Source organism: Bombus fervidus, chromosome 5 (genome assembly GCF_041682495.2).
Source record: "Bombus fervidus isolate BK054 chromosome 5, iyBomFerv1, whole genome shotgun sequence".
Lineage (NCBI taxonomy): Eukaryota > Metazoa > Arthropoda > Insecta > Hymenoptera > Apidae > Bombus > Bombus fervidus.
In genome coordinates this window covers 8,779,290-8,803,753 of record NC_091521.1, presented here as the reverse complement: position 1 = coordinate 8,803,753, position 24,464 = coordinate 8,779,290, and the positions used below count along the sequence as shown (strand labels likewise).

General features: G+C 37.0%; 1 protein-coding gene across 2 annotated transcripts in view; it reads right to left on the bottom strand.

Moving 5' to 3' along the window:
- Nucleotides 1–974: 974 nt before the first annotated feature.
- The window catches only part of Neo (ZP and PAN domain-containing protein neyo), a 247,092-nt gene continuing 223,602 nt past the window's right edge, over nucleotides 975–24,464 (bottom strand). For both annotated transcript variants that reach the window (XM_072003912.1, XM_072003911.1), the window contains 3 exons: nucleotides 21,951–22,287; nucleotides 19,201–19,866; nucleotides 975–6,712 (listed from right to left, as the gene is read on the bottom strand). In XM_072003912.1, coding sequence (XP_071860013.1) covers nucleotides 6,149–6,712; nucleotides 19,201–19,866; nucleotides 21,951–22,287 — 1,567 coding nt within the window. In that variant the 3' untranslated portion in view covers nucleotides 975–6,148. The remainder of the gene's footprint in view (nucleotides 6,713–19,200; nucleotides 19,867–21,950; nucleotides 22,288–24,464) is intronic.

Genomic DNA, 24,464 nt, shown 5'->3' with positions numbered 1-24,464 from the left:
AATATATAGACTCGTAGAAAGATAATACATGTATTTATTTAAAATAACTGCTTTTTTCTAATATTTATTATTTATTTTTATTAAGAGTTAATTAACTGTACTCCGGTAATAACAAAGGTGTGAAGAAGCGCTATAAAAAATATTTCAATAATTTGATAAAACCATTTTTGTGATATTTCCATTTTATTCTGAATAATGGAACATTTTTAATTGAAACTGCTAACGTTTACGCAAAAATGTTCATACCTAGTATAAAATAACATTTTCAAACTTGTTATTTAATGAAATATAGGTGTAACAATTTTGATAGTTTCTTCACAATAAAGGTATTTTATTTTGTAATGTAATATAACTGATGAAATATATTTTTATTATTATTGTGTTCCGTTTGTATCATTACCCGTTAGTTTCACCTGCTTAAGAATGTTAATTTTCAAGATATAGTGGCGTATAATATATAAAAAACAAAGGTTGTACAATTCTATTCACGTATAGTAGCGCGGTTAAGTCGTGGTTTTGAATAGGTACACGTTTCACGTCCTGTGAAGCTATTCAGAGCAAGAGAGGAGGAATTTTAAAACAATAATAGCGGAAAATGATTCGAGGTGTGAGATTTTGCACGAAAGATTTAACAAATGAATGGTATTTAAGAAGAATTATTCGCTTTAAATCTGTTTAATTCATACACGAATTATTAAATTCGGATCAGTCAATCTCCTTCAGTTCCTTTTATTTAAAGTTGTTTTAAGAGGGAAAATATATATATTTACTATTATATTATTCCTTTTTTTATTTAATTTTTTTTTCATATGTATAGCATTAGCTAAATTTATAAAATACTCTATAAGGGAAGAAAAATGTTTCACTTTTATTAAGGTATTAAATAAATATCTGAAATGTTATCACGCAGTGTTAACCATTATATAAATGATAAAGAACCAAGGGATAGATTGTTACAATAACTCAACAAAACATTTCGTTATAAAATGAGTTTATTTTCTCTGTACCATATATGCTATGTACAACATGTGTATTACGGTACTGAAATATACGAAGTTTAGCCAAAGGGTGACATCTTGATACTGTGGTATAAAAAAAGAATAGAGATAAAAATAACGAGGAATTAATTAAACGCGCGTACACATCGAATTCCACGTTGGACGGATTAATTCGTTTAATCGCATGCTCGTTTCGATACTGTCTGCCTTTATACGTGTACACAAGCGTGTACGCGTCTGCACGCTACATCGCGTCCAAATGAAGGGGACGTCGTTAGAACGTGGTTAGCCTATATGCCAGACGTGGACGCGTAAGGCGAAAGAATAGAAATAAAAAAAAAAAAAAAATAAAAAAAGAAATAAAGAAGGGAGAGAAAAAAACACAATGATAAAACGTGACAAGATACGAGTATTCTTGAAGAGCGGTATACGTTAAACGTAAAAAATAAATAAGCCATTATGATTGGTGCGCGTGTTATGTAAAAACGCTCGATCGTCGGGTAAGCTCTGTACGTGACTCGCGTAATTGCGAATCAGGATCGTTTAGTCGGCTTTTCTGATTTCTTCCAAGCGAGAGAAAGAGGACAAAAGGGGCGTGAGATAAAGGAGATCGAGAGAAACGGCGGAGGGGAAAAGATAGGGGAAGGAGTGAAAAGCAGTGGAAACATACACGCTTGTCAGGGTACAGAACAGACTCGAGCTTTTCAAGCTTACGACGGAGTAGGCGCGCACCTCAGGCTCGAGGACAAGCACCGACGTCTCTGCACACTTGTAAACACACGCGATAAAGTAGGCAAGGCTACAAATATAAGGCTCATTAAGAAGGACGAGAAGAAGGAAGCGTGGAAGTAAAGAAAAAAAGGAAACAAAGGAGGGAAAGGCAAACTTCTTACGCGCGAAAGCGCCGAGTACCCCAACGTCGGAGTTTAACGCAAAAGTGATTTTCTCGGCGTTATCATCGAGAGAGCGATCGTCCTCGAGCCTAATATTATCGTTCCACCGCAGCTCCTGCGACTTGTTCGCCCGCAGGCCACGTTAACTTAATCTTAATTACATAATGAAATGACGATACATGTTTGCTCGATTTTACTTCCATCGTATACACGTTAATAGTGGGGCGATTACTTTATAAGAGACCTTATCGACGTAGAAACGATGCAGTTTCCATTGACTTAAATCGAACGTTTTATTCATCGCTTATTAGCAGATAATCAAGTGTGTTCGAACAAGTCGATGAAAAGTGCTCGAGCGTCATTCTATAAAACTACTTGAAAATGCTGTTTCTTCTACAAGATGGCGCGAGAAAATCTCAGACTCCCTCGCATCGCTGTAATATTCTCAGGGAACGATGACTCTACAGCAACGTTTACGAGAAATGCTAGGATGAAACGTTCGGAATGTTCTTTCCTTTTTATCTTTTTTTTTTTTTTTTTTTTTTTTTTCTAAGGTTGTCAAGCGAGGAAGAACGACATTCTTCATGCACCATCTCGTATGCTTTCGTATATGCGTTAGGATGATACCTCTAAAAGATCGCGAGCGGCGAGTCACGCACACGCGTGCGCGCATACGCGTTCGCGGCTCGCAATTTTATCGTTCGTACAGTTAGGTTGTTCGAACGGTTGTATAAAAATTGGCTCTACCCTCTCACCACAAGCAAATTGGATTATACTACGTCAGCGTTAGCGAAAAATCCTTAGCATATTTCGTAAGTATAAAATAAAGTCGTTAAAGTCGCGCCGCTTATTGATACGCGTGTAGGCACCGTCGTTGGCATCTTATCATTGTATGTATACATGTGTGTATTGATATTTATATGTATAGAATAGTCAGCACCGAAGCGGGAGGAGCGGCGTCATTTCGCGTGCATTCCCTGCAGATGCACGTTCGCACAATAGGTCCAGTTAACGTGCTCTAATGGCTAGAGTACTACGTCACACCCATATCCTATGTTTTCAATCAATGCCATTCGATTCAAAAGAGAAATTCCATTTAGCTTCGCGTTTCCATTGTGTCAACTGAGCGAAAACCTAGCAATCTCCACGGCAATTAGTACCAATAATTAAAGCGCGCGTCCTTTCAACGCGAGTTCGATATCTCCGACTGATGACTCTTTTTTTCACGTTTCACTATCGTTTTGCGCCAGCAGCGTCGCGTCACACCTCGGATTACCGCGAAAAACAAACGACGCCGTTATACGGTTTCCACCGTTATTCGTTGAAAATTATACCCGTAAAATCACGACCGTACAATTGAAAATCATCCATCTATCATATCGTGTAATAAGATATTTAACTTACGAATTACACCAATTTTGTTACTTAGGGACGAAACGAGAAACAAAAGATGGGATATCACCATTAAAACCGATCAGAAAGGGACAGAGAGAAACTCTAGATGGTTTGCAGCGTGTTTGCTGACGATAGACAGACGTCGAACAGAGAAACGATCCCAAGTTCGGTTAACTAAAACGCAAACGTCCCATGCTAATCGGGGATTCACACTTTGCCCATCTTTATCTTTCTCTTTTGCTCGGCCTTCCATCCTCTCCATTTGTCTTGACGAGCATATTCAAATTTTCAAGTTTCTCAATTAACCCGATCCCATCCCGAGGCCTTTGTGCCTCGTCAAAATCGATAAAGTCCCGACGGCAACGGCGGCTAACCGATTTAAATTTACCCAACGTATCGCGGGCGCCCTCACCATCCTCCGCCACCCTGTATACAACCGGATTCCCTGTCATAGATCCGTTCTAACCCTTCTATCCGGCCGTAGGTTTCGGTTTTGGTTCACTGTAAAATTTTGCTCGCGTAACGAAACTTCGACGCCATCCATAGTTTTGGCAAGTTCGTCCGCTAAGGCTTGTTATGTTAAACAGCAATCCAAACAGCGAAACGTAACCGATTCGAACGTACTGTCTCTCTGACCTGTGCATTGTGCCGACGACGTTTCCACGTTGGATCTATGTTTCGAAGTTAAGATCGACTCCGCGTTATAACTTTCCCTGGTATATTTGAACTCGGATTCGCGCGGGAGCTAGGAAAATGTCGAAGTAACTTCTCTAACGTAAACGTTCGCCCACAACTGTAATAGCAGTTACTGAATTTTCGTAATCTCGAAATTCACCGCGGAAAATATCTCTAACAATATCCCAACTAAATATTTTAACAGAAACTTTAAGCTATTTTGTTGAATCGATTAACCTAGTGCACGCCAGTTGTTTCCCAACAATAAGCTACAACTATCTTAAAACACGATATAGAAGTTTACTCACCCCGAGAATCTTTCATCGCGATATTAATAACTTTGTTTACGCGCGTACACCATGCGATAAACTTCGGAAAGAAACAACGAGGAACTGCTCTCTATACTTCTAGGCGCTACATCAAAGACTTATCCCGTTGATTAGACATGACTCGTAACCATCGGAGCACGTCGATAAGCTCACGTGTCGCGATGTAAATTAACCTGACCTGACCACGGATGGCCGAAACCTGGTTCTAAGGTTAAGTCGGAAAGGGATGGCGGTTATACGATCCCAGTATGCTGTACGTAGCTATCCTTGATGCGATCCCAACGCCGTTCGCTGTCTCGTTTCTCGACCCTTCTTGCTCCCGAATTCTCGTCTAACCCTACGAAGCTTAGCTTAACGCCGAGACGCCACAAGAGGCAATTAACCTTCCGCCAACCCCTTGACGCGCATTGCACCCCCTCCCTTTCAGTTCCTACTGCTGTCTCTTACTGTTTCCAGTCGTTCCGTTCCAACCACTACCCTCTGACCTTCTCTATCCCACCCTTACTCCTGTTGATATCCCACTTGGAGCATCTGCATAATCATGCTCGATTCCCAATGCTAATTAGAGTCCGCACTGGTGCCCTATCCAACGTAGCAAGTACACGTCGACCTCCATCACCTTCGGAACCACGCCTCATCCCGCTTCGGCTTATTTCGCTTTATCCTGTCTCTGTCGTTTCACGCACGACAAGAAAAAAGAACGGGGATAGAAAAAATGAAGGAAGTAAATGTCGCAAAGGAAGCAGGAAGATTATGCGCGATTATGAACGAAGGATGACGAAGCTGCAAGATAATCGATCGAGCCGGCCTCCTTTGATCGCATAATTGCTTCCAACTGCTACTGTGTAATTAGTTTCCTCCAGATTCCTCGTTCAACTGTTGCGAGCTTCTGTTTTAATTCGATATTTAATTACAGTCGGAGCTTTATCACGACGATTTTCACTAGTGAAATTAGTTAAGTAGAAAGCTACGCGGGTTGTCAGTAACATTTTCTAATTTGCGATGATCGATGTTCGAGAGTTTATTGCGTGTATGCATTTCACGGTGTTTAATTCCACGTGTCGTATTAATTGACGTTGTCTGTCACGCAACAGGGGAATCATAGAAAAAGGTGTTATAAACGATGAATCCTCATACAGCTAAAGAAGAAACCAGCGATCATAGAAGGCTACGTTTATTTCTGTTCCTTTGAATACTCGTTAATTGAAATTGTAGCCATGATTGAATCATATTTTTTCAAATTTCTGATGAATTATTACCATCGATGTAAGTAAAATGAGGTAAGAAGCAGCTTTGTTTTCAGGATCGATCGTTTATCCTCGAGAAAAGAGAAGAAAGGTATACACGCGATAATTCTTATAAAGTAGAGAGCACGAAGTGTCGTCGACCATACGGGCAGTTTTTATCCAAACATCCTACGATTCGAAAGAAAATTCTTCTATCTGCCCAGTGTATCGATTTAAAACCTCACCGAATACTCTAAATTTGCACAAATCCCGATTACAAGGCAACGAACTGCTGCACCAGGAATTAACATTATCAATTAGATTCCTCCAGTACTTTCAGAGATTCTCGGCATTACAAAATTTCCATTCGAGTCTGAATTACAGGCGCTTCTAAGAAATACACAGACAATATTAGTTTTTAAATACTTCGCAAATCTGAAACCGAAGTATTTTGCAAAATTCTTACTCTGAAGAATTCGAGCCTAATTTTGCATATTGGGAAGCTTAAAAAACGAAGGGATTACGTGCGTTTTGTTTGCTCATAAAGATCTCTGAGAAGTCGTCTGGAGGTTCACGACGTCGGCAGCGGAGGAAGACGAGATTGAAGGACGGGTGCAGGAAACGAAGGCTATTCAAAAACGGCGCGCTGAATATCCGGTGTCGTACAACTTACAGAGGCTGTCGGTGCGTCCTGGAACGGAATGCATTCCAGGAACGGAAACCGAGACCGAAAGAGCTTCTTGATGCTTGAGCATCTGACGACGTCTTTGCCAGGTGAAGGTCCACGCGGCGATGATCGCGATCTGGGCAACGAGGAAGACGGTACCAGCGACGATAGCCTCGCCCAAGTTAATGCACATTCCCATCGTTGACGATATGTCCTCGCTCTCCACGAATACGGTGTCTCTAGTCGCCGAACTGGCGTTCGATGTCTTGCTGTCGTGTTCGAATCCGAATTTGTCCGTGATCTGAATGGATTGTACCAAAAGAAGATCGTCGCGGCTTTGAGAGGAAGAGCCAGTGGAACGACGACGACGACGTTTGCCGAAGGATATGACGGAACGAAGCTCGCCGGTGGCTTCCTCTTGATCGCACTGCACCGGCTCGCAAGTAGGCATGCAAGGTGTCACCAATGCACGGAATTGTACTACCTCAGAGCTAGGGAATTTGAAGGCGTCGAAGTGCGAGAGGAGGATCTGAAATAAAGAAGTGAGATATTCGTGATTATAATGATAATTTAGAGGTAAAGTGCGGAACATTAGTTTAACTCACAATTAGTATTTTTGTACGAGTCGAAATATATTTTACCTTAATTTGTATTCTGTATTTTACATGATACGGGTTAAAATAAAATATTATAGAGATTGGTTAACTAGAGACAAACCTAAGTGAACCTGTTACGTTGAAGTATTAAGACAATAATCAGGTATGTTATAAAAAGATAATGAAAACTTCTATTTTGTATTAAATTAATTGAATAAATGTAATTAATAGTCTGCGAATTTTCATGCATTTGTAATGGATCGAAAGTTGCAAAAATGCACGAAAGGAATATAATATCCAAAGTGGAATAATCGTTATAATTTTTAATAAGAAAAACAGATTAACGTAGGTTTCATTCCTATCGTTCTGTTTCTAAAAACATGAAACTGTATAAAAATCCACCGTCGAACAATTAATTTCAAATTGTTATTCGAGAAGTTCCGTAGAATGTATCCCTTTTCTTCCGCAAAATTTTCGCGGTTGTCAAAATAGATCAAGATATATGTACGTGTGAACCGTTGAAGATTTTCTGAATTGTGAAAACAATCAAGGGGGCAAAAATGCTGTACTTCCGGAGGATTTGCAAGTCATGTGAGGAATTGTTTTGTGCCGTTATTCATCATTAAGATAATACGTCAACAGCTGTGTCAAATAACTTCTTCGGACGCAACAAAGACTTTTGCGTATTCTGATGCAATTTACCATTCATAGAAATAGCCTGGATGCTGTTAAGCACTGACGACCGCGTTCATTTCTTTCTCCTCATTCTTCATTGTGAACTTAAATTGTTTCTTCACTGAATACAACACAATGTTTCATAATTTTCATGGCTTTCATCTAGTACAATAGACGAGTTACGATGTCATCAAACATCGATTTTATGACACGACTCACGTATTGTGGAGCTTAGAAATATTATTTTTATAACGTAACGAATGTTAAACTGTAATCAGCAAGTCTACAGTCCTTATCTTGGTTTGTAATTAATATTTAATTAGTAGGTTTCTGATCACTTTTTGATACATAAAATTTCCAAACACAAGGATTCCCCGATTCTTTAATGCGTGGTATATACTACAATAAAATAGTATTTTCAAAAATGTAGTAATTAGATTGGAAAAACGTCTGTTGAAGATGTGCATTCACGACATTGTGTACCTTATGGGCTCCAATAAGGGGATAACGAGGTTGTAACAATTTTACGTGATTTCGCTAAGGATGATGTGTGAAATGATAATCTCAAAAATTGAAAGAGGATAATTAAGTCTCGAAAAATGAACTTCGTTTAAAAGAAATCATTGCAATGAATAAACTTATTAAAAACGAAGGATTTTAGAAACTACTTAATGAAATGAAAAATATTTGAAAAATCTGCGGAACATTTCCTCGAACACTCCGTTTATGGTCTTTGAACTTATTCAATTTCCATACGCTTGTACTTTCTCGATCGATATTCAATCAAGTTTCTTCGAATGAAAGGTAAAACCATTTATCTCAGGCGTAACTCGTACGTAAGGTGCTTCTGGACAAAGTATTTCAATATCCCGCCAATTACGGGGCGTCCACTGAAATTAGGTTCGCCCTTGTTCGCGTGCTGATAAAAAAATCAGAAAGCGTTGTAGAACACAGGTATCGTGTAACACGTACAGGCGTTTCTCGTCGCACGCAATGTGCGTCATAGAAGATCGTGGCAAACTGGTTTTCGCACCTTATACCAGCTGCGTCCCAATTTTTTTCTTCTTTAAGAGCTAAAGTCGAATAACGACAATTACAGAATTATGCGATGGAAAACAATTTAGCTACCCCGATTTTGTGTCGGTAGAAAATTTCCAATCCCCAGAGATTGAAACTATTTCAATATAAATAGCACCTGTACCTAGGATCCTCCGTTTGAATTTTTCTTTTCTCTTTAGCTATGTCTCTTAGACGTTTTATACTCGTTGGTAGTGTCAAACTGCTTCGATAATATTAGCCTGTCGACGATAAGTATTCATTACTTATATCTCTCTTTTCTACGTACTTTATTTAACATGCCGTTAATATTTATTGCCCTCTGTGGCAAGCATTAATAATATATTATTAGGTTGTCCAAAAAGTTTCTTTCGTTTTATAAGAAAATAATAGACGTACAATGTTTTTTCTTTTATATCAGTTTATTGAATATGCACGAACATAATAATAGAAATAGAATGAAATCATACCTAATTCAATAAAATAATATAAAACAGAAATTTTTGTTCATCTATTATCATCTTATAAAACGAAAGAAACTTTTCGGACAACCTAATATATACTAGTCACACAGAAATATGTAATAAAGAACGAAACTAAAGAAGTAATGGACAAGTTAGAAATTTCATTCAATATTGTTACTGTAGTTCAAAGTAACTCGTAACTTGTGACTTGTAAAGTTTCACTAGTAATATTACTTCAATTATTCAAGAAGGTTCAGGCAGATCGTTTATCAATAACTCTAATAAAAAAAACTTCTATTCATTCCAATTAAAAATAATAAGTGATACAAAGCATCCTATTTAAAACCAAACTTTTTATAATTACAGAAACTTCCTATCTCCTTCTTTATTCCATAAAATTCTTAAGTAACTCAACAAAACACTGCAGTCTCGCGCATCATTATTCGTTTCCTATCGTTGCTAAACGTTTAACCTGTGGCGCTATAGGAAATCAATTCGTTTCATCGGTTGTTTCGTTCACTTTTACTGATTCCTCATCGAACTGGGAATCGCGTTCCACGATTCACGATCGGTTTTAGTTATAAAGCGCTTAGCGCCACGCGCGTGTGCTCCTTTGAAACTGGTTTCTGCGGCGCATTACCAAGTTCACCGTATTTACACACCGAGCACGTACATTATCGGGGTAGAGGGTAGAGGGGTAAGAAGTAAGACATTAAAATATGCTTCATTCCACGTACAGCTTCATTTAGCTGTTTCTTTGGCGAACGCGTCTCGCGGAACGAGCGGAACTTTATTAACTTCATGTCAGCCGACGCTGAGAGCCCGGCGGAAAGCCTTAGAGAACGAAGGTCAGTAAAACGCGAGGAAAGAAGTGCACGGTGTATCCGCGGCATCTGGTACGGGCTGTTTCTACGTCCCTTACCAACCGGAATACACAGCAACCGTCGACGAACGTGACATCGACGACGACTGCGTTTAGTAGCGAACTCGAGAGTGATGACAGTACTCCCGTAAAACGTAGTAGACGGAGCTGTCATAAATGTACCACGCAGTGGATCACTATGCGTCGGTGAGGTACAGGTTCGTCCTCGCTTCCGCTTGATCCTTCATCCTATTAGTTTGAGACAGTATGTTAAAATGGATCGCTACGTGTAGTTTTATTCGCGAATGTAATTTAGGAAAGTGGATTTTTACTCTTGAGTTAGAATTGCTGTTTTGTCACTTTTTATTTGGTTACGATGTCTTTGAAGTAATACTTTTTGGCTTGTCTAAGGATAAATTTGAAAATTGCTTAACTATTTAGAGATTAGCAAAATGTAGGATGTGTAGGTGAAATAATGATAATGAATTACCGTCCAGGATAAATAGCTGTGAAGTTTTTGTCTGAGTTTAATTATAGTTCTGTTATATGTTCTGCTTTATATTTTAATATATTATTAAAATAAATAATTTTTTTTCCTCATTTAAGTATGAATTTAGGGGGTGCGTAATATACTTTATTATTATCTTCTTGCCTATGTATTTAAAAATTTGTAAAATAGCGGATGTCTAGATTAAACATCTATTGTGAGATATTCTTCCAGATTAAATAATTGGTTTAACACATTTTGGCTTTCTTTGATGTAACAAAACAAGGAAATATTACGAATATGTTAAGAATTATCTTAACGGCACTTAAATACTTAAAATTTAAATGTATATATCTCTGTATAATTTTGCTTCTTATCCTTCTTTTAACATAAATAGAAAACTAACTTGTTGAAATATTCTACGCAGAGGTACCACTTACATAAACAATGAAAAACGAGAAAACCGGAAAAATACGACGGAAAAGAGGTGTATATTTTACCCGGAAGACAACTCGGAGAGTTTTGAATCATATTAATGGAAGTACTGTTGCATTCAACTTATTTAATTCCTATTTAAATTTGCATATTACTTTTTACGATCGGAAACAAATAGTAATCTGACTGGAACAATTAACTAAAATTTGAAGACGTTTCCTTTTAATTCGTAAACGTACGCTCAAAGTAGGACTCATATGTCACAAAATACCTTGTATATTGTACGCTTATACCAGTGTCTACACAGAGGAGCGAGTGTGGCGGCTGAGAAATGTTTCCAATTTCATTCAAACCGGTTGTGAAATGGAAGAGCCCCGGTACCGTGGCTTGGCTACGTGACAGACATACCGGAAAACCCGACTTTTGGCAAATTCCTAGTTAGACGAGACGAATCCTTTTGCCAGGCCTTTCAGGTCCAACCGAGTGTTTCTTCCATGTCTCGTATTTCTCGCTATTTCAAGGTTAATCAAATTACTGAAGGCTACAAATAAAGGAAGCGAATCCTCGACGAGTAATCTCAACGAGTAAAGGAATTAAACCCTCTGATAATATTCATGGAATTTTTTCAATTATCGTATTACGAATATATGTGTGTATTGTATTATTCACTATGTATACAAAATGTTCTAGGCAAGTAAATGAAACAACAGTTTCAAAGCAATTGAAGATAAAATTAAATGAGGAAAGTGTAAGTACCAGACTACTGCTTTATGTTTTCTTTCTTGAGTTTCACAAAATTAAGCTTTAAATATATTTTCAACTAAGAATTTTCAGAACTAAGTGACTTAATACCTTTGTATAGAGCATAAAAACAAATGCATCGGTTGGTTTATAATTCAGCTTAAAAGATATAAAGATGAGCTTAACATTTTTTAAATATTTCCAGTCTTGAGGTAATCTTTCATACGCCATTCGAAATCATATGATTTTGCCTCATAAAATGTTTGTCTATGTTCTATTGATCTAGAGCTATGACTTTGCCCGGTTATGTGAAATACCCTATATATTAATAATTTGGCAGAAAATGTTTTTTTTAAACGATGATTTAAATTTTAGAGATAATGGAAGATTTTTTTGTTTAATATATTGTTCTCAAGCTTTTATCTCGTTTGGAATAAAGTAGAAAATATTAAACGCAATCCTTTTTTAATTTCCTATTTTCTTTTACTCTTTTTGTAATAAGCATTTATAATTAACAAGATTGCCACTGTTCTTCCGTGCTGCAACATTTCACGTCATAGAAGGCCGTAAAAGAGGGAGGAGGTATCAGGGGAAGGATTATTTTCATAAGAGAATCGTCTTTTTATCCTTTTCTGCTTTTTCTTTTGTTTCAACTCAGTGTGTTTATTTGGGTGAAAAGTTGTTCTGTTATCTAGTTAGTGAGAAGTTCACCGGCGGCAATTCGTGGTTTCCAGGAGGAGTTTTCATGCACGAAAATATTTGAGCATTTATCATAGAAAACCTTTATGAATATATTTTGAAATTTCATTGATATTGTAGCGAGTAGACCGTGAATTTTTACACAGATACATGAGCACAATTAAAGAAATGAAATTTGAATAGAAATTTATTTCACTTTTTAAATATGTGTTTGAAAGAGTTTGGTTCGAAAATATTATAATTTTGCATATTGCTTGTCCTGTTTACGCTATATGAATATTTATACACATTCAAATTTTTCATAAACGCATCAAAATCCGCGATCCAAGTAAGAAATACGATTATTGTGATTATATCGATACAATCCGAAAGAAATTAATATAGAAATTAGAAGCGAACTGTAAATATACTGTAGAATTATAGCATATATTTACTGTAAATATACACTTGATATAAAATTATTGTACACTGTGAATACTGGTTTCAAATATAAAATTAATACGTGCAGATAATTTCATTAAATTTGCAGCTTAATCATATAATGAATAATTGACTGTTCAAATACTTTTGTGGAATGAAATCCTTTTCCTTTATATTATTCATTCTTTCTACATACTTTATTATTTCTCACCGAATAATTCATTCACTTATTTTACTTTAACGTACACGCTTCTAACGATCCTTATAATTGTTAGTCTCGACGTTCGTCTCTCACTGATCCTAAAGTTCCAATTCTATCTCTTCCACGGCTTTAATCAACCATTCTATGCGTTAATGATCCCTCTTTCCTTCGTTCAATTCTGTGCCCGTAAAAAGCAACGGAAATTATTAACGAGTAACGTTACGTCGTTGAATGGATAAGGCGAAAAAAAAATCGGATTCACTTGTAGTCTGGGAAAACCTAGTTCCATGGTTAATACGATAAATATATGACTCTTTGTTCGAGCAATACAATAAAAATCAGCCACTTAACGCATTCTTAAGCAACGGTCCTTTAGAAAGAACTACATCCGTCAGTTTTTCATCAAGAATTCCTTCAAATTCTTTCAGCGGTTGTTTACTCGAGAAAGAGATTATTTATTACTATAAAACAAAGCGGAGATAAATTTTTGATATTTTCCATTAAAGGGATAATTTTATGTATCTAAAAATTGACGAGGCTCTTCTAACTAAATTACTATTGTCTTTTATTACGATAGAAATATAATTAATATACTATATGCGCAGTCCGTTAGAAACTCTTGTTCTAATTATTGGACTGCACAGGGCATTCTGATATTTCCCTCGTATCGTAAATATTTCCTATCTATAGATGTACCCATCACGGTTCAAGGCATGATAAAACCTAAGTGGTTATATCTTAATACACGAGTGTTTCAAGTTTCTACCTCAACATAAATACTTATGCAAATTATAAACATTCTGCTCAAGAATAAATTCGCCACTATCTCTACAAATAGCAATCTATTTTCAGCGTACCGCTTTCATTATAGTCATCTACGTCCACATTATGTTTAGCTTTCCAACAAAGCTTAGTAGCTTGGACGTTACATATTTTCCTTCTCAACGAGCGTTATAAACTGACAAAGTCCTCGAGCCATTTCTTGCAACACTCTATCTACTCAGAAGACTATCACAAGTGTCCATGTAGCGCTGTCTGGCTATTCGCGGCGCTTCTTCTTCTAGTCAGATTCTTGTTCCACGAATTGTAATTTCCTGTGTACGAGGGGGCACGTACAAGCAGCTATTCGTAGATCCAGGCCTCGTTACTTGGACAAGTCTCGGGAGGAAATGAGGTTAGCTCGCGTGATCTGTGGAATCGGCGCGGGACGAGATCGTGGTACGAATGGAACGGGTCTCTTTCTCTCTTTCTCTTCCTCAGCCAGAGGAGGGGTGTCAAGGGTGTACACGACTCGGTGATATATCTCGATGTGCCGCATCTTTCCTGAATTAGCGGATATAAATTTGCTCCTTCTTTCAAGCTAGGACTGTTATTACTTTCTAATAAAGCGATATTGCTCCATGGCGCGCCCGCACCCGCGCGAGCAAATGATGTGGAACGAAGAGTTAACGAGGCGGTATGCCCCTTGTTCTTCCCCCTTCCCCCTTGCCCCCTATCCATGCATTCTTCTTTCTACCTGCGACTATATCGTAACGATCCGTTTGTTTTACTCGTCGACAGCCGAAGCATCAATCGCGTACAAGATCTCGTAGGACGTTCAACCTTCAAACCGGTGAACGTGTTCTTCGAAATCGATGAAGTGAGATTTACTGTGAACCATTAGCCATTGTTTTGATAATACGAAACAATTGGTAATAAAACTCAGTGGTTATCCTGAAGGAGAATTTTCAACTTTTATCTTTGAGACGTTCGGGAAGAGATCAGATGTTTTGCTGTTCGTATGATACGATAATGAAAAATTAGCAAAATACTTCTATCTTTCACCCTTGAATCCATGACTTTTCTAAATATGATAAAATGCTGAATTAAAATCGTATTATAAAGATAATAGATATTTTTAATAAAACAATTATGATGGCATATTCGAGTCCTAGAAATAATCAGACAACAAAATTTCAGTTCACTAACAGTTTTTTCGCGTACAAAGGAAACATCTCTATTAGTTTACTTTAATAATATGAATACTTTCGAACATACTTTAATATATAAATATTATATGCCTGCTAAATTATGAAGTATATAGCAAAATATCGGAATACCATATATTTGAGGTTAAACTATATAGGTACTTCGTTTCCCTTCGTTCGTTACTTCACTGTATAAAATCTCTCTCTCTGTTATCCTTCCTGTTTAAATAAACATTATCACGTTTATCCGGCAGCGCGATTCATCATCCACGTCTACCTTAAAGATCGATAGACAGCTTCGCCAAGATAATTGAACAGTTTGATAAAAATTTCGGTTACATAACGTTAGCAAGCGTGGAACACTGTTAATTTATCGGAGGCGATCGGTAGATTCGCGCGAGTTGATGAGGAACTCGGAGCGATTGGAAAAAATGGTGAAGGTTCAAGAGCTTATCGGGCCGGATGGATCTCGTACGCGCGAACTTCACTTAAGGAGCATAATTATATTGTGGTTAGAAAACTTGAAATCATTCGTGACTATGACGGCTACCTCTTAAATCATACGACGTGTGAAGTTTCTTATCTTACGCGACGATCGGATGCCGATAAAATTTGCAAGAATTAATGATGCTCGGGCTCGCGAGCACCGATCGTCTTCCACGTACTAATGCAAGAGTCCCGGAGCTAATTTTGTGCTTCCTTATGCGGCACACACGGAAGGAACGATCATTATTGGACGAATAATCTTTCACGTCGTTAAGATAGTCGTATGTCATTATTCGTCGATGCGGCTTTAATTTTTAACGAATAGCCTGGCTATTCATACAGCGAAAAGTTAACGAGCTGAAATCTCCTGCATTTGAAAATTTATTGCCTCGCGGACAGATTTTGTGGTTCCTTCTTTGTTAAACCTTATCCTTTATGTTATATCGTATATTTGGAACTTCGCGAACAAATTATATCGTGAAACGATATTATTACACTAACCACAGCTATAGGTTTAATTCTCTAAAAGAAAGTCTTAAAGAAGGACTTTATATATTATACATAAAATTTATTTTAGGTTTAGTCGAAAATAATAGATTTATCTAGACGCCCGAACCATCTAATTTACTCTCTGTTCTTGATCTATTTAAAGCACTTAATGTGTCTAATTTTTTAAGGTAGATTTGCTATATGTTACATTCAATTTATCCAATATGGTTAGCGGCCAGCTATAACATTCCCTAGGTATCTAGCTCTATCGAACAAATTATATCCTTCCTTCGTCAACACGATCGCGGGGCTAATTTTACGCTTTCTCATGAGGAAGGAATGATCATTACTGGAGAGAACGATCTCTCACATCATGTTAAGACAGTTATGCGCCATCATTCTTGATGATTAAGGCGAATCATCTTTCTGATGTTTTATTTTCAAGAAGCTTTTCATCTGACGTCCAATATAAAATCATAACAAGCGGTCGATGGGTATAATTGAAATTTGCAATTTGCTGAAGGATTCATTACGTTATACCTTACATTTTCAAGATCATATAAATTCTGCATGTAATTGATTACTATAATTAATTTCGAGTGTCGTACCTCGTACGCACGTTTATTCTACTTAACGTTCTATTTCATTAAACCGAATTTAATAACAGAATCTTTCGATGATTAATGCATTTCGTTAGAGAAATAGGGGAATAAACGAGGCGAACGATAAATAATATTTAAGCGAGAGGGTTGATACGTACAGCGGTGAAAATTTTTAGATTATGCAAATTAGTTTCTACGATGCGTGATCCGTGATGTGGGTAAATGGGCAAATTCTATGGGCGATTCACCGTGGTAGTAATGTAATTACGAAATTAATTTATTCTTTGTAGTTCGCTGACACTTCGAGAGACTTTGCACTCCACGCGTGGAATTACGCCTCGCCGATGATTCAGCGATGTTTTGACACCATAACATGCACGCTCGAATGTCTGAATCGTTGTTACATCGATAATGTCATCCATTTGGTTAGTGGGCGTGGTACGATCATTGATCAACGTCTTGATACCTACATCGAAGCACATCCAATATTTTCCCTTTCCCTCCACCTACTTTATTTATACCTTAACATCTTGTAAATATGTTGAGAAATTTAATAAACGTCGAACGAAGATTTATTTTCAGCGAACGTTTAATAATTCTTGAATACGCGAGAATCTCTGTTAACTTCCGTTAATTTTTAAGAAAATTTCGGCGATTTGCGTCGGAAGATAAATTTTACAACTTTATCATTCAAAATTGTAACTGTTCATAAAATTCTTGTAAACGATGATATGTTAGTGGAAGGACTTTTTCTTATATGAGAGTAAAATATTATCAACGTTAATATAACGATACAAAGGGAAAAAAAATGGAAAATAAGCAGTTTACGATCCTGATTTTCATAACGTTCGTTCTTTATTTCTCCCTTCTTTAGAAGCAGAAATCAAAATGGAAATATCTCTGGGGTATATAGTAAGTGATATTGCATTAACTCGTAAGTGAAATACATGGGTCCAGGTAACCCGAGGGAGTTTTATTTACGTCGTCACTACCTTGCTATCTGTTTTACACGTTCTGTCTCCACGAAACAATAAAATCTTCCTTCCACATCGTTATATTGGGTAGTCCTATACTACAATTATAATGATCTCTATGTTATCTTCGTAATAAAGGAAAATTTTGAATTATTTCTAAATTAACATAAGAACGTTCATCACTAGTTCAATCAGAGGAAAAACTTGAGAAGCTCGAAAAGAATCTTTGAAATCTTTGAATCAAGAATGACAATTATACTAGAAAATTATTGTGTTTGTACTAACACAATTATTTTATTACTGAATTGAATATTTATGTAAATTCATATTTTTACAAATATAATTAAAAAACGGAACGTACATAGGAAATTGTATTATTATTATTACGCTCATAAATGTATAAAAATTCACAGTCTATTCATTACGAAATAATTTTTACTTCGATGTAACGTATTTCATTCATCAGAAGCTGTCTGCATAACCAAGTATTCTTGCCAATTTGCAAGCACAATTGCGTTTATAACATGCCCATGTATCATGTTCTACGTCAACCGTGACGAAGAGCTGTTTGCTTTCCAAATTTTCAGACGACAGCTAGCATTACACGGTGAAAATAATAACGAGCCCCCGAAGCTGTTATCAACGCATCATGCGGCGCTATAGCTAAGACAGCGCGGCGGTGCATCCATAGCACGACTTGTTATGGCGCGAGCAAATTGCTTTCCGTCGTAAAATCCGTTTGAGTGATTGATTAGCATGCAGTCGGACTGACTGGTTGACTCGCAATTTCTTCCAACCCTCCCCTTTTCCTTCCTCTAACCCTTATAGAATGTACCTATGAACGCGAAACAACGTAACACAAGTTCCTATAACGGTTGTTGGCCAAGTATCGACATTATCGATACCAAGCATCTCTATTAGTTGCCTCGTTGACTGACTCGCTATGTTCGTCACATTAGAATCGGTCTTTATCCCCCTTTTTATCATTAACTCCGAGAAACGCGTGTAGGGGGAATTACAAACATCTTGAAACCGACGCGTGTAATAACAGTTCTTGTTGTGACAGCTGATGTCTTCTAGTCTTATCTAACATATACCTCCTTAGTTACGTATCTTTAGTAGTTTCGTTAAGGACGTCGTATTGAGTGATTTATGATCGTGTTACGTGACGACAATGTTTTCGAAAGAAGTTATTTAGAGGATTTTTAGGGTAGTGGATTCCCCGGAATGCTTAGGTTTGATCTGGACGTCAACGTAATCGTGCGGTAGCCAAACAAATTCAGCTGTTGCACAGAATATGTCAGAACTTGTAATTTACAAACTTTGTATCTTTTGACTTAGTAGTTCGGACGTTAATTGAAACGAAATTTTAATTAATGCCTTTTAAATAGATCCGTCGATTAAATCCCACGATTTGAACTCTTATCGTGTGAATGACAAGTACTGATAGATAGGGGAGGAAATTTCTTGACCTCATATTACAAGAACTCTATTATACGAAGTGAATTGCGTGTCCTTCGTCATGTTCAGATAGATGGAGCTCCACTTGTATTGGCATTCGCTCTATAATAAACTCTTATTGCTCCATAAACAGCTCTATGAATACGTTCGAAGCACCCAATTTTCTTTTTGCGGAGTAAAAGCTTGATCGAAACCATTAAAGAGTGTCGAGGGTAACGAGACACGTGTTCCTTAAAAAAGAGAAAAAAGAAGAAAGAAAAAAGAAACTAATTCCGTACGTAACCGTTTACGATCTCGTTAAAAAGTCTCTACCGAGAAGTTGGCGTGCTTATGGTGGCGCCGTTGTGGTTCACATCGCGCTACAGCTAACGATAAATGATAACCATTAGCCTGGAACTTACCTTGCCGGTGGTAGCGGACTTGTAGAGCGGACCCATGATGACGTGATCGGTGGGGCAGCCATCCGAGTCAATTAAGACTATCTCGCTGGAGTCCACGCCGTCCATAGCCACTAGCTCGCGTACAAAGATCTCGTACGGGCTGTTAGGGTCGAGGATCTCGAACTTCAGTGCCAACGGATCACCGACTTCGGCTGATGGGATGGCTTCGTTTCCACTACGATCGGTGATCTTCATGGCGACGTTCGGCGAGTCGACGATCACTTCCTCCGACAACGCGGGCGTTATATCACCGTGTACACCGAGATCGACTTCGTTCGACACTGTTTTATTGGTCAGGTCGTATTGACAGGTGACAGCCAAACCGAGATCGGAGCTGGTAACAATGGTGTCGTGGTGTTGGATCACCACGTCGTTTAAGTATCGGCCCAAACCCTGTTGTCTGATGTTGCACTCCAAATCGTCGTAAGCCATTCGTAACTCGAATTCCAAGGCGCCCTTTACGTCTTGTACGCACGAATTTGGCGAACCCTTCACGTACACCTTGCCGTAGAACAATTTGCTCGTTTGGATTCTTGTCACCATGTCGCCGGCGCGGCAATCGATCGTTACGTTGTAACAAGAGCTTAATTCGTAGGTGGAGCCCTCAGGTACGTCAAGATAAGGTTCCTGAAATTAAGCATGAATTTTCCTTTGTTATCGTTATATCATGACCTCTTTAGTTCTGTGTTGTTTCTTTGTAATTTAATCCATTATTTCTTCGTGATGCTTTAATGTATCACTCATATTGAAATGTTCGAACCACCTGAGATTGTATTTATCATTAAATGTTAAACGCTAACCTGACGTATCATAACTTCTTACGTGGTATAGGAGATGTATAATTTTGTAATTTTTTATCGACGATAATGGTAGAATATTTAAATTATTCAAATACGAGATTGACATGTACCGAGTGATTACATGGTCGAAGACATTTTTCTATCTTATATAAAAAATGATGGTGGTTTGTGATATACGTTCCACGAGCAAATTATCTCATAACTGTTGTAGTATATGTATGTCATTTTGTAATGCTAATTTGCCAATTCTTCTCGATAATACGATAATCTGTGTCGATGGGGTAATAACAATTTGCATATTTCCACTAGAATAGCTAACCAGTGTTATAATTGCTTGCTATTTACAGAACTTAAACTGTCACAAATGTGTTCTTGTTTATCGTTTTATCCCCTAACAAATTACTAAATGCATCAAGCCAGGTTTTGCTCGTTCATTACCAAAATTATAGTATCAACTCTGAGATACTACCTCTTTATACAATTACCTTAACGTATTATTTAAGACATATAATGATATAGGAAACGAGTTTCAAATTGCCGCGTTTAAATGTTTATGCTCTTTTTAACGACACGAATAAGGGACCGAAGGTCGCGAGAGTACGTCATCCAAAATACCACTGGTCGTTCCAATATTTTATCCATGATGACATATCACGCAATATTATATTATCGATATATCTTTCTAAATGGCAAAATGGACGATTTTCTTTCTTTCTTACGATTTAAAGGACTTCTCGTATATCAAATCGAGAAGAAATAAAGACGTGATAAGAACCGTGACGCGATTTACGATACTTATTATAAAAAAAAAAAAAAAAAAAAAAAGGAAAAAGTACTAGTGATTCAGTTCGACATAGTAGAACGCTAGTGGAAATAGAGCGAGCCGATTCTTCAACAGGTTGGCGAGAAGAAAAGTCTTTGTCTTGACTTTCTCAGGACCACGAGATACCCGTTCTCTCGTATGCGCAAACTGAAGAGCCACCCACAGGCTCGATAGGGTAAGCATCTGCGATGGAAACTCGATTTTCCATGAATGCGCTCTCGGCGAATTGTTCGACCTGGTTTGCACGTGTGCAATGTAATCACGTTTACAGAAAATCCCTACCGGACCTTTCAAGAGTACGTGGTGCACGGTAGAACGGGTGAAATGTGTGGTCTACGATTTCCAAGCGAATTCTATGCCCGGAATTGACGTTGAATTGTTTTACTTCGTCGTACCAAATGAATTAAAGTAAGTTCACGTAACGAGAAATCTCACATTGTCGAACAGCGTCCCATGGCATTTCACAGGAACGTCGCGAAATAGCATTTTATTAAACATGAACCAAACGAACAAACGACCAGTTGTTCCGCGAGAATTAAACGTGGTTGGCGTTATAGTTCTCGATTTATTTTTTCCTTCTTATGAATGACTAATAGAAAAATTCTGCTGTAACTTTTGGTTGAATAAAAAATAGCAATTCTGTTTCAGTTTTGAGAATATTAACTTTAAAATTAAAATGTAGTTTGATATTTTTTTTAGTTTAATTTAGTACCTTTGTTCTAAATGAAACAAATTTCGTTCTCGGAGAAAAATTTAATACTTCGTCGATGTACTAAATTTTATTATCGTTAGATGTGTTTCAAGTAGGATTTATTTTAAGCTTCAGTTGCCTCCATATTATTCGCTTAATTTCTGTCCTATCTTTTTAAATACTTAATGATTATAGTTATGATCAGTCAGATTTTCAATATTACTATTAATATGACGAGTTGTTGCGGTGTTAATTAATTAAGTCATTGCTCAAGCTTTTGTTCGTCCGGTACGATGTAGAATACGGAGACAGTGACAAATGCGATTTCCAGAAATCCAAGTGGAAATTGTTTGAAAATAATTTGTCAAGGAAATAATAATTTGGCATAATATTTTACCTGAATATCCGAAAGAGTAGCTCTGGAGTGATGGCTAAGACGGCACACCATATCACCAGTGTCACCATAGTCGTAAGAATGGCAACGGAATGGCGAGTTCAAGCAAAGTTCTCGGCATTCTTCTGCACTGCCAACATCTTGATATACGGAATCCACAGTTTTCAAGATACGACCAGACAGCTTCTTGAATTCACAAAGTTTCACCGGTTCGTCCACACAGTGGTTTTCTAGATAATCAAAATCTTTAGCAGATTGGAAAGCACTTGATCCTGCAACGGTTAGCCGGTCCATGTCTGAAAGTTCACACTGTTTCGTTGCGTTTGCGTAGTTGGCAGATCTGAAACAAAAAGAAAAAGCCTTTTTTTTTACCACTTCTTGGACTATGTTGGATATATAGAATAAAAAGAAAAAATATGCTCATTTAAAGCTTTGATCTTTATCTTCTCAATCCGTATACAAATGCACCAATAATTTCATTAGTCTAGAAATGACATTTCAAACCATATGCAATGACTATGTTTCACACTAAAACCCAGTATTCCATCGAACTGTCAAACGAATTGACCTGTTGCACAACATCTGACAAAATGACCAGAATCCTTCTATGTCTATTAAGCTGCTGCGACTATTAATACATGAAACCGCCGGAGTAAGTAACAGAGAAAGCAAACCTCTGGATTCCGATGAAACAGTGTGTAACTATATTAAGTTTCAATGATGCAAAGCGGAATCACAGAGTCCATAGGGGAAATTGTAATAGAAGCTAACTAATGGATTTCCACAAAACTGCGAGCTTTACGTTCCCAAATATTGCGACAGCACAAATTGAACGAATAACTGTAGCTTCTCGCAAATTTGTCATTAAAACGAACTACAACACCTATATGAACGTAGACACAGTTACTTTGCATCTATGGTGCATTACAGTACTTAAACACTTGTCATAGAAAACTTTTATGCATATATTTCATGTATTATATAAAACATCTTGAAACGAATACTATGATGAGACACGACTATCATAATATTATTGGCAGACAATATTATCTATTGCAAACATATCTAATATAAAATCAGCATACTGCATAAACAGTCAGTTTAAAATGTAATAACATGTTAATGATAGTCCTGACGAATGTTGAAATTTATTAATATTTCACGATTTCTGCAAAACACATTACATGCACTAAATAGTATATTGTGTGTATGTTTGAAACTTCAGCAATATACATAATCACGATAGTCGAGTCTCATCACAGCGTTAATAAAACTTCAAAATTTCAACAAATAAGATATTTATAAAATGTTTTTACAAATGTTCGAATACTTTCATGAGCTATTGTACATGACTCGGCACTAATATTTCTCGGAAGATCAGTGACTGTTAATGTAAAACGAAGCGAAATTGTTCTATGGCGCGTTTAATCAACAAGAAACCCGTCTTTAATGGCGTGAAACAGAAATATTGCGTTTAGAACCGCTCACTCTCTAAACGTGTCACGGTAAAATATACGAGCGTATTAAGTGGGTTTTCTTCTATTTTTCAAAGACGCCTGGCGCCCGTAGGTCGAAGCAATTATTACATGCTAGCTAGTAATAGTGCCCCGTAATAGTGCATAGTTCAACTGCGAAAACACTAATTTACCAGCGTTTACAGAGGAGTCAACCGAGTAGTTTCCTATCTCTTCTTCGTTTTTGTCCATGTTCGTTAATGCTTGCGTGTAATGAACGTATAGTTCTCCGGAAGTAAAGACATTTAGTTTTTGATTGCTTGGCCTTAGTTTCCCTTTTTCACTTTTCTAGATGTAAACGCAGTAAGAAGAGTGATATTCTTGTTTACCTTACATTAATTAGGCCAATAATGTTTATGCATTTTTAGAAAATTTACAGATGTAAAAATGTACAAGATATACAGTATAGTACAGATATACAGTAGTACAGATATATAATATGTATAAATATAGAAAATATTCAGGAAAATGCTTGTACATATAAGAATTTAGGCTCTGTTTCCTAAATTGTGTGTTCATAAAAATATGAAATTTTCTAGTAATAGTAGTATAATATACAAATAACTTTTATGATTAAAATTGTTTCCTGTAAATTATGAATAGAACAAATAATAACAAATTTTGCCGAAATTTTTATATAGCTGAATCCTTTATCTTCAAATATGATTCGAAATTAATTTTGATTGTAATTTTAATTAGTCGAATAGAGTAGTATTTTATGTTTTTTGCTCATTCATCTTCTATATTATATTTCTAATAATTTACAAATAATTGTTAAATAAAATCTCTACGGTTTTCATTATAATAGAATCGAATAGATAATATATCAAACTAAAAGCAAAGAAATTTGAAAGTTTCGATTATGAAAAGTTGAAGTACTAAATCATCATCGTCTTCCACCTAAAGTTAGGTTAAAACGTTGATGCTTCTCTCATTCCTCGAACATCAGGTTCAAAGTGAGCAGCGGAGAGCCAAATGTATTCCACGTCGCTCGATCGATTTT